General features: G+C 42.2%; 1 protein-coding gene across 1 annotated transcript in view; it reads right to left on the bottom strand.

Moving 5' to 3' along the window:
• Positions 1-12,459, bottom strand: part of erfl3 (Ets2 repressor factor like 3) — a 58,238-nt gene that overhangs the window by 6,281 nt on the left and 39,498 nt on the right. The window contains exon 2 of the mRNA XM_037784128.1: positions 11,182-11,416. Coding sequence (XP_037640056.1) covers positions 11,182-11,416 — 235 coding nt within the window. The remainder of the gene's footprint in view (positions 1-11,181; positions 11,417-12,459) is intronic.

Consider the following 12,459-nt stretch of genomic DNA (forward strand, 5'->3'; position numbering starts at 1 on the left):
CCTCCCTTCTAATGATAGATATTACAGAGTGTTGTATGACATTTGCACAAAGCAGACCCAGTAAAGGTAAGGGGGCAGAGGAGGGGGGCTAAAGGAGAGAAAACAGATAGATGAGAAGCGGTAGATGGACGGAGCTGAAGAGCAGCAGTGATGTTGTGTGGAGCAAACAGTTAAGAGACCAGAGGTCAATGTATGATGCCAAATGTGGATTGTAAATGAGTTGTAAGGCCACAAGGATGTAAGTCTGACCCGAATGCTTCGCAGCTTCGACCGCTGCCATGGTAATCAACCTCCAAATCAGTATATGAATGCTTCTGTTTTTTATATATATATATATATATATATATATATACGTATATATGTAAACATATATATAATTATGTTATAACAATATATAAATCCCCAAATAGCTCATGAAATAAGGAATAATCCCACAATTCATATTCAATATTAACAAGGCAAAAGTGAGCATGGCTCACATAACCCTGCTCACTGCTTGAAAGGTTTTGCTCTTTTGGAATTAATGCCAAAAGCCACAACTAGACCACAATGTCAACCATCATACCAAATTTGAAGTTCCTAAGTTAAACAGTTTCCGAGTTCTGCTCCGGAAACAGAAGTGTGACACGTGAACGGACGGACGGATGGCGCTATATACACCGACTATTGTATTTGGGACAGCCCTACAAGGTTGTGTGAGCAGATACGTTTATGTTTGACAGATGTGTGTGACTCATGTTACTTTGTGTGTGCGGTATCTTCACTAATCTATACCTGTCGAAAAGAAGGCCAGGAAGAGTCAGGAAAAAGTGTATTTTATGTTCAGATGTCTGTTGTATCACATACAACAACACTTTCTGTCATTCATGTTGCTAGATGGACCCATCTCTTTATGTAACAGCAAAGCAAAGCAAAGCCACCAATAATTCACCTCATCTTTATCTGTTTATGTAATGGCCATTCTCTCTGGGTTTTTTTTTTTCAAGCTTTCTCTCTCTCTCGTGGCTCCTGCCTACAGTGCAAGGCTCCATTTTTATTAACCTTTGTCCAGCTACAGCTCTTTATGTAACATCTCTCTGCTTTCTTCCCCAGATCCACATCCACTTTATGTAACCTCTAGATCCCTGGCTGCCAACCCTCACACACCGAGAGGAGACCGAGCAAAGGAAAGAGAAAAGAGATAAAGAGCAAGAGAGGAACAAAGACGGCGTGTTTGTCCGTGAGGGAGATAACAAGCTTGTGCGGCATGCTCACCAAAACAACCACCTATCCTTTCAAACACTACCCCTGGCTATCGAACACAAGATTTAACCAGACGGCACATTTGCTCATCATGTCTGCATACCTGCCTGCTTTTATGCTTTCCCTTCCTCCAGTATGTGTCTGCTGGCACAAGTTAAGTGAAGTGTGCTGACAAAGATAGGGGCTTCAGGGTATGTAGGTAATGCAGAGTTAATCAGAGCCCATTGACTATCATTATGCTGAATGGTAGTTATCCAGACGGCAGTGTGTGTGTGTGAGTGTCTGTCTGTTTGGTGGTGGGGAGGTGTCGCCCTTCACCCCCTCTTATTATGCTTATTACATAGACTGGTTGGGCCGATTTTGCTCTGGGAACAGACTGTTGCTCTTTTCAACCCTCCTCCTCTTCTCCCTTTATCCCACTGATACCTCTCTCTCTCTCTCTCTCGTTCATCAATCCACCTCCCCCTCTTTATCCCAACTCTCTCCCTGCGCTCTCCCCTCGTCCCCTAGGGCGATGGGAGAGGGTGAGCGAGAGACAGAGAGAGACAGGACAGGCCTGCACTGTTGAAAACATTGTTTACGCCAGGCACAAAGCAGCATGTAATTTCTGCTCTAGGGGAGACACTCACAAGGGCCGGGAAGGAGGGGAGAGGAGCAGTCGGGGGAGCGAGGGGACGGACAGAGATGGGCAGGAAGTCGAGCAGAATTAAAACCACAACGGGACTGTGATCGAATTAGCTGATGATAGAAAAGGCAACAAACTGGGCTAGGGCCAACATATGGGTCTAATAGAAACAAACAAAATCCAAAGTACCTGAAAATTATTTATTTTGTGTATCACAAAGCGTCATTGCAACCCCTAATTGGAGCAATATTTCATGACACCTATATTAACTGCTAACTCATTTCTGAGTGTTGCAGGAACACTCAGAAATGAGTTAGCATTTTAATACTTTTGGTTCTCTTGTCTGAAAGTCAAGGTTTTCTTTTTAATGGGTTTTTAGTTAGATAACTGAAATAAGGTCTGTGGTTAACACAAGCTTAAGAGATTTTAACGTTTTGTTCTATGACATAATATACATTAGTAAATACCCCACTCGTGAATTTTGAAGCTTTTACACGTCTTAAAAAAGGCGGTTGTAAACAAGTGACTAAATGAGACTACAAAACGCCTTCACGCCGACTCATCCGCCTTTACAGCCTCGTTGTGTATACTCGCGCTCATGCGACCGTGGTGTAGTTCGTTTATAGCCTAACATTAGTTTTTTACTTCTGGAGATTGCATTCACGCTTCAAAAATCATAAAAGTGGTGCTCATTTGTGAAGATTATCTTGCTTAACAAAACCTGTAAGTATCAAACTTCTGTTTGCTTATTTTCTGCAATAATCTAAAGGAAAAAGTAGCTTTTTATCAAGGGAACCATTTTGATGCTAACTTCCTGGTTGGCCAGGACGGTGTAATGGTGAAGACCCACAAATTGCCTGGGCCACTTTTCGCTCGGCGCTAGCGAGTGGCAAGCTAATTAGCAAACACTGTAAATAAGCAACCTGCAAAGTTTTCCTACAGTTTAGCTGACTTTGTGCAAAGCAGCACGTCGTTTTTGTTTCTATCTGTAATCTTGGATGCAGGGGGACATAGAAAAGAAGGGTCCAAGAGACTAAAATAAAGATCTTCTCCTCAACAGACGTTTATCCACAGCAGGTAAAGGCTAAACTTCCTGTCCCACCATTGCATCACTTTCTTGACGATCACCGCAGAGCCTCCAGGCAGATGTCTGCCTCGTTTGCATAAAGTTAAACTTTCGACCTCTCGACTTTTTTCATGTTTTTTTCATTCAACAGCACCACACTAAAATGTCAATAAAGTTCAACCAACCCGTTTCTAAAACTTAAACTGAACATTATAATCTTCATGACAGTAACCTTTATTGTGAACTATAGTACTAGACTGCATTAATTTTAGATAGGTGGACCTGAGTGTATAATTGGCATAAATATGGATGCATCCCAAAGGCCAATAATATCACTGTGCTGACACATCTGTCTGACCCTGGCTCATGGCAGTTGGATAGTAGGGAGTGGAGCCAATAAAATCTTGTGTGCGCTTGGCTGCACACACACATGCAGCTAATACAAAGAACGCCGAGATGCATAGTTGGAAGCAGACAACAACTTTGCGTAATCCTAGACGCGGCAACTGAAGCTGTGTTTAGAGCACATGGTCACCCGGTCTTTCTTCATGCCCCCTCCTCCTCCTGCGCCGTCATACAGGCAGACAGTCTTTGAAGAGCATTTGAACTCACTTCAAAAGAGAAGAAAGAGATTCTTTGAGTGCCTGTGTTTAGCTGCCCACCGCACACTCGCCTTACACACACACACACACATACACATACACACACCTCTCCCATATCCTGACTCTGTAACTGCCATCTCATTCAGGCAAACACATGAGTGCATGTGTGCCCCCACACACACACACACCCCAAGAACGTATCATCCAGGAGATGCAGCTTTATCCCGCTCCCTGTTTAACCAAAAGAGTAGATTGAACAATCAATGCAAGTATGGATTTAGGCAAAGCCTTCAGGGGAACAAAGGGGAGGCTTTCTATCAGCTCAGTTGTTACCGTGTGTGATTCTAGGCCAGGGATTAAGGCTGCGATTACACAGACCTGCTGTGGTCCAAAACATAATGTTCAAAGCAGAGAGAGGGAGAGAGAGACACACACACACACACAAACACACAGACACACACACACAAACACACAGACACAGACACACAGACACACAGACACACAGACACACACTGGAGTGCAGGAACTCAATGGCAATGAATAAACACAGACATTTCAAAACAGCACTTTAACCAGGTTTAAACAATTTAAACACTCGATAGTATTAACTAGGATTGTCAATCGGTTAAAATATTTAATCGCGATTAATCTCATGATTGTCCATGATTAATCGAAAATTAATCACACATTTGTTATCTGTTCAAAATCTCAAAAAATCTAAAAAAAAGGGAGATTTGTCAAGTATTCAATACTCTTATCAACATGGGAGTGGGTAAATATGCTTGCTTTAAGCAAATGTATGTGTATATTTATTATTGGAAATCAATTAACAACACAAAATGATGACAAATATTGTCGAGAAACCCTCACAGGTACTGCATTTAGCATTAAAAATATGTTCAAATCACAACATGGCAAACTGCAGCCCAACAGGCAACAACAGCTGTCAGTGTGTCAGTGTGCTGACTTGACTATGACTTGCCCCAAACTGCATGTGATTATCATAGAGTAGGCATGTCTGTAAAGGGGAGACTCGTGGGTACCCATAGAACCCATTTTCATTCACATATCTTGAGGTCAGAGATCAAGGGAGCCCTTTGAAAATGGCCATGCCAGTTTTTCTACGCCAAGATTTAGCGTAACTTCGTAGCGTTATATAGCCTCCTTCACAACAAGCTGGTTTGATATGGTTGGCACCATGTATTTCTCAGGTTTTCTAGTTTCAGTATCTTCACTCTAGCTTTAAAACTGAGCCCACTCCAACCTCCGAAAGATTGATTGCGTTAAAGAAATTAGTGGGGTTAAATCGGTTTTGTGTTAACACGTTATCATTGTGTTAACTTTGACAGCCCTAGTATTAACTATTGTGTTATTTGATATTCTTTTTTTTTATACTGGTGTCAATACAATACATGAGTTTTTTATTTCTTACTTTGTATAATATAAACAGCTTTTCCTAAACCCTTCTATTTGCCCATTTAACAAAAAAGCCAAATTTCTGTCACACAGCAGAAAAGTTATACTGTATGACTCAAAAGGAGTTAATTATTTACAGCATATTACAACCTCAGTTGCTTATAGCTATGCCCATCGGTTCTATTCTAACATTGTATTTCGTCAAGTAATTGCTAAGATCCCAAAATACAGCAATGATGCTAAAAAAAAAAGTCAGAGCGGTCAGACTATGATTCAAATAAGTTTGGCTAACCTGGAGGTTTGCTTAGATCCTAAACAATTGTCTGACCAGCCTCTCATGTTTGTTGCCCAATTGGACTCAAGGTCCAAAGCAGGAAATATCAGGACCTGACAAAGCATTGGATGCAGACATACTTCAGTCAGTACTCAAAAAGTTTGGAGGTTAGCAGTTGTGGTAAAGATGGAAAACAGTGTTGGGACTAAATGTGTTCTCTCTGTACATTCAGTTCAGACACTGAGGTACAGTATTACTAAAGGACAAAAGACCTGTCCGCTATGGCCAACTGTTTGTATCACCCTATAATATGATATCTGTATAAGCTCAACAATCTATATCAGTATCCCTCTATACACACACACACACACACAAACACATACACACAAACACAAACGTCAATGCTAAAAATGAAGTGAACCAACCCGCTTGTGTGTGTGTGCGTGGACAAGCTGTGCCTTGCCCATTGTTGGGCTGTAAATAGGCGCTGACTGTGACAGGAAGTTGGGATTACAATACTCCCCATGAGCCCCGTGTTTATTTTCTGCCTCTTTCGTCAGCATTGGCCGTTACACACACACATCCCGGCCAGATCCTTCTCTACACACACGCACACACCAGCTGCTCACACTCAGGTGTGTGTGCACAAGTTGCACACGTGAGAGTGCTTTGTGTGGTTTGACGTGTTTACTGTCTCAAAAAGGAAATGTGTTTGTCCAGGGATGTGTGTGTATGTACATATGTGTGTGTTTGTCTGTGAGGAGGGGGATCAGGTCAGGGTACTAGTAGGACGGTCACATGCTCTGTGGGTGCGAATATGTACTCGAACACACACTCTGGTGTGTGTGTGTTCCGCCCTCATAGAAAAATAAAGGGCTCATTCAGTCAGGGACAATGACATACACACACTGCTCATGTACGCTGAACACATATATGCTGCACATAGAGACAATGGAAAGACAATGCATGCAAGCATACGTTGAACACAAAGTCATACAGTGGTACTATCCCCGGGTGCTCCCTCTGCACTTTCTCTCTGGCCCTGGGTGTTTCCACACAATGCGCTGATGTAGAGAGAGGCCTTCTGACCTATAAACTGGCCCAGCCAAATAGGTGAGTAACACTGTATGCATATGCAGCAGTATTTCCTGCAGGATGTTTTGTAGATGTGGTCACTGGGGTTACTGTTAAATGCACATCAAACACTAGGGAATGAAATTAGCACCTATTACCTGCCAAATACAGGGTAAATGTTGACTGTGGCAGGTTCAGAATTCAGGTCACCTGCCACCATGGCAGAGAGGTTTCTCGTGTGTTAATAAATATTATTTTTAAAAGCAATTCTTAAGTTAAGAATCAGCAGGGATTAATCATATGATATATTCCATATTTCTAAAGTCAGGTACCAATGACTCAGTATTTACAATTTTAAAGCGTTCTACATAGATTTCAGTGGCAGACAAAAACATTGAGTGGCTGCGACAGTGGAAGGTGAGGAAAAAACTTAATTTCAGACCCTGCCAAACACGTATAATATGTGCGTGTAAGTCACACGTCAATTGAAAAAAATCAAACCAATCTATCTCTTTGATAGATCTGAAACTTTTGTATTTTGCAATGCAGCGTTTTTTTTAATGCAGCTGTTTTTGAATTTCGGATGCCAATAAAAACAAACCAACCAATAAACTAATGACTTTTGCTCACAGGATCAATAGATTTTCCCGGATGTCAATGTCATAATTCTGTTTATGGAGCCGATTGCTGCTAGACCGCCCCGTGACAGGTGCATGCCAGCCGGCAAGTCGCCCTTTGTGCGTGTGAAGGAGAGAGAAGGTGGGCTATTTCACACAATGTTTCTGTAAGTTATTGGTAATAATAATTACAATGTCAACATTATGAGTGAAGCTTCGATGCTTCAAACTATCCGGTACAGCCTTACTATTATTAGCCTATTATTGTTGCCAGCAATAGAAGCATATGAATGCATTAAAGGATATGTATCACATAATTATAAACACATAAGCAACATATGATCCAGTCCAGCCATGAATGATCAAAACCAGTGCAATAAGCTCAGCATTTACACTAGTTACAATAACATTCATCATAGGAAATGTGACCACATTGTAACTTTTCTATACAGACCAGCATACTTGGAATAATAATAAGGCCGTCTCCAGTGCATAGAGTTCAGTGTGGGTTTATTTCAGTAAAAATAACTTACGCATCGATGATGTGTGACTGTGTGATTGTGCTAAACTGTAATTTTCGGTGGAATGCATGTAACGCAAATATTCTGGTCGGGCTTGCTGTGTAAGGTTTGAACGTAAAAAATCAGCAACGAATATTTAGCATTTTTTGTTTCTTTTTTTCCGCTTTCGTCCCTCGTGTGAAAAGCGCTTTAAAATGCCTCTCAGGGCTTTCCTTGGAAGACTGGAACAGTGGCTTTACACCATCATGCAACAGGGTATTATTAGATGCATGTTTTCATGTTGTTTTAGCAGTTTTAGTCTACAATGAATGGTAAAATGTTCTAAATGTACAGCATCACCATACCCAGGAACCTCGTGGAACCATCATTCTCTTTAAGTGTTTTTCTGTGGTGGCAGTTTTCCAGCTGTGGCGGCCCATCACAGTTAAATGAATGTTGGACATGAAGCAAAAACTACAAACATGCATTTGGCAAGAGTATGTGTACAATGGTGCATTTGTGTATGTGAATGTGCACATGTGCTGTGTTGTTAATCTTTGCCAGCTGTGTGTGGCAGTCCCCCTGACCTCTGACCTCTGTGTTGGAGCCAATGTGGGCTGCTGCCGACTGGAGGACAGGGGGGGCCTGGAGGTCTCTAGAAGCTGGGACCTCTTAGCATGATTACACTCATTAAGCCAGCACTCTGCAACGACTGATTGGCAACAGGCTTCATTTGCCCTACTCTCTTTGTGGATCGGAGCAGGTCTCATTTATGAGAGAGAGTGAGACGGTAGTGCAGGGAATCAGGAACAGGGGTGACGGCTTGGGCTTCTTATTAGTGGGCAGCTGATGGTTAAAGATTGTGTCCTTCCTTTCATTCATTACTTGCACCAAACATGTCAGATTGCCCTGAATATCCAAGCACAAGGTGAGTACGAGTTAAAAAGAACTGAATGGAGAGGCAAAGTCACTAAAAAAAAAACAAGACTATGAAATGATAGTCTAACCTCTTTCAACATCAAGCATGTCCACATGCACACATACGTGCACACGCTTGCACGTAAACACACACACACACACAGTGGGAGTATAATCCTCTCAACAGGAGTGGGAATTTCACAGCGGCCGTGGGAGCGGCAGACCAAGATGACGCATGGACTGAGGCTGTGTCCCCTCAACGGAAAGCCAACACATACGCACATGTACACACACACATATACACACACACACACACAATGCAGCAGTGCTGATTAAGGGAATTTCCACCATGTGCATGGCAGACTGGAAAGAATAAGATCACAGAGGTAAAAATAATAATTACAAAGGCTAAGTGATAAAAAGAACACTTCAAAACAGGCGCCTTTTCAAGTGTGTGAGCATGTGTGTGTGTGCTAATTGCCACATGCCGACTGTGGTCTCCATTATTAGCAGACTCCAGGTTTTCTCCATATGAAGGGCACGGGGTGGCCTGCTCTCCAACAGTTTGCTCCATATGGGGACCGTTACCGTGCACACGTGTGTTTGCGTGCCTCCTTTATAACTTCATTAATCTTTAGTGTCATTAATCCTCTTGCCACATTACTATTGATGTGCGTCTTGCAAGGCTTCATTTCCAGTGTCTCTTGCTGTGAAGGACTGACGACTGCTCTGGTGTCAAATAAGGTGAATACATGGATGTAGGTGTGTGTGCATGTGTCTTTTATGTTTCGTTGACAGTTCTTCCCGCTCTAAGCCTGAAGTGCTCAATTTACAGGCACAAAGGGAGACGACCTGGCCGTAGGAGGGTGCATGAGGACACAAGAGTGCCAGAGGGGGAACTCCTGTGCAAAAAACTTTCCGATAATCAGCCTCTAAGGCCGGTCCATCAGAGGGCACTAAGACCCACTATATATATATACGCACTTCCTGCAGCCTAAGCTCCAAATCTGTTACAGCTCTAGAGGATGGACATGCTATAAATACACAGCTTGACCACAAGTATCCTCGTCCATATTGTTTTTCTCTCTAATTCAGGAATGTGTTTGTGTGTGTATCACATGCACACATTAGTAGTCCATGTTAATTCCCTCTGTCCCCATAGGATCCCATCTGTAACAGACATTATCTTAATCTCACCAGTGTTGAGCGACCACAAAGCTGAGATGCTCTTCTTACTACAACTGGCATCAGCTGAGAAGAGTCCCCCATGGATATGTGATGTCTGTAATACTGACCTCTAATGTGCTGAGAGGTCATTGTGTTATAGTATAGATCACAAGACTGATTAGAGGCATCTTCTTTCTATACTCAAACAATATTGTGACTTAATGTCTCATTGTGAACGCCAAAAGCACAAACAGAATCAGAAGCATCTGTTGTGTAGCTCAGATCTTATCCATTTTATGGGGCATTTTTTCCCCTTGCAATACCCCAACTATTGTGTTGGTCTTGAAGCAATTTGCTTTATGGACATGTCAGTCCAATTTGATTTACCTCATACTTAGCAAACCCAATTTGAAGGTCAGCAAAAGCAGATCTAGCCAGAGAAAAACTGGACCAACCATCGGATACAAAGTTTAAAATATGCCACAAATTTATACTTCACAATAAGTGACTGCCAGATGTCCCAATCCGATAATAAAATCAAGTGAAATTACCTGTCTAATGGTGTTAAAATGTAATATTTTCATGCAATATTTACACTTGAACTTGAAGCTAGGGTCATGACCAAAACTGTGCCAAATCACGGTTGTGATAAGCTAATGGGCTTGGCTGAGCAGGCGTCCCTGGATATAACCTAAAGGTGTGACCAGCCAAATGGGTCAGTGTTGTAACTCTACTTGGAGCATAATAGTAGCTAAACTTGTCCAGGTCAACCGCGTGTGAAGGCATGTGGCCAGGGTCACTCTTAAGACATTTACACATATTATAGACTTGGTTAAGTGCTATTAGTGCCTTGGCAGTCATGACTAATGCAATGTCTGGGTGAAACAGAGCCAGAGGGTTGAAGCTATTGGGCTCTGAATGAAATGCTTCCAGCAGGTCATTGCTATAACTGGAAACAAATGCCAGGGTCACAGATGGTATTCTCAATTTGGATGACAGAATGATTTTTTTTTTTTTTTTTCTTACAGTAATTGTAGTCTCAGGGGTGTCTGTGTGTGACTACAAGTCATGACATCATTCACTAAATATTTGCTCGAGTGCAAGTTTATCTACATGTGTAGAACAATCTCTGATGTGATCACTCAACATGTGCTCACATCCCTTTCACACATGGAAACCTCACTGCCGCTGGGATGTAGACTGTAGTGTACTTGGCCTCATGATAAAGTATTTTAAAGAGTGGCACTTCAGGAGTTCATGACCACAGGTGAGGGTTGGAACATAGACAGACTGAGAAATTGCCTTCAGGCTCAGCTCCCTCTTCACCACAACAGTCCAATAAAAAGTTTGTTCGCACTGCATCAATCCAGACAAATCTCTTTTCACTACTGCAGTGACCTCCGCCAAAGAGATAGGCAAGTTAGAGTTGGGGTGCAGACTATAGGTTGGACGTCCCTGGATCACGTTCCGGCTGGGGACTTTTGCTGCTTGTCATTCCCTGTCTCTCTCTCTCTCTACTAGGGATGTAACGGTGAGGAAATTTTCCCACCGGTGAATAAACATGTGACAACACCAGTGTAACCGATTACACAGGACATTTTACAAGAAAAGATGACGGTCAGTATCTGATCAGATACACAGTGAATCAAACATATTCAGCAAGTTTCTCTGTCATCATACCTGAGTGCTCTGCTCAGCTTGTCATAGTTCATTTGGGGCTTACACTTCCTGGCCCCCCACAGCCGGGCCACTTCATCTGGGTCCTTGATGACAAACTCGCCATAGTCCCCCTGCCAGGCGATGACATCATGATACTCTTCTTTCCTGAGCAGCTCCAGGATGAAGTGCCACAGCTGGATCTGCCTGGACCCGGGGCTCGACTCAGGCTTGTAAGCCCATTCTGGGAAGGCGATCCCTGTAAAAGAGAGATAAAGAGAGCGTGAGGGTTAACGTGCGTCACTGGAGCGCAACAAATAACAGTGAATGATGTTGTGGAGAGCACATGTTGTAAATTAAACTGAAAAAAAAAAGTTTTTTGCTGACAAGACTGCATTTAATGTCGAACAATTGCGTGAGACAGAACTCAAATGAACCCTGAAAAAATCTTGTTCGGTTCTTTAGAGAAATTCAGACTATTGAGTGGAGGTTTTTAGGTGTCATCTTAGGTGAATTTAGCTGTCTTCACTACTTTCAAGTCTTCCCTGCATTTTTCCTTTCACTCTCAAGTCAATCTTTGAGCAATTTTTGTAGGTGATTCTTAAGCAATATCTCTTTTATTGGACAGTTTGACACACTGGAGAGCAAGAGCAAGGGAAAGAAAAAGTAAAGGACTCCAAACAATGACATGAGAAGCATTGTAGCAGGCCTTAACCTGAATCCCCTATAATATGACTACATCCACATTAAGCTGGTTAAATCAGACTAAAACAGCGTTTTTCAGCATGTAATTTTTTAAGGAAAAAAAAAGTCAAAATTATCAGATTCCAGCTCCTTAAATGTGAATATTTTCTGGTTTATTTACTCCTCTATGATAGTAAACTGAATATCTTTGAGTTGTGGACAAAACAAGACATTTGAGGATGTCATCTTGGGCTTTGGGAAACGCTGATCGTCATTTTTCATCATTCTATAGACCACACAACTAATCGATTAATCGAGAAAATAATAGACAGATTAATGGACAATGAAAATAATCATTAGTTGCAGCCCCTAAATTCATTCTCGTTCAATTGCCTGATGACAGAAACAGACGAATATGTAATATGTAAAACAACTATACTATGAATTCGGCTGTACACACACAGTATAGGTGACCACACTAGAGCAGGAGGACACTGAACGGAGGTGTAACTGGCTGGCAGTCGACACAGTCACCGGCTGCGTCTGTAGTCTAGTCACAGGCGGGGGCTGTGTGGCGGCGAAGTTAAGAAGGTAACATTCTGTCTAACTTTTTCTGCG

Source organism: Sebastes umbrosus, chromosome 11, assembly GCF_015220745.1.
Source record: "Sebastes umbrosus isolate fSebUmb1 chromosome 11, fSebUmb1.pri, whole genome shotgun sequence".
In the NCBI taxonomy this organism is placed as follows: domain Eukaryota; kingdom Metazoa; phylum Chordata; class Actinopteri; order Perciformes; family Sebastidae; genus Sebastes; species Sebastes umbrosus.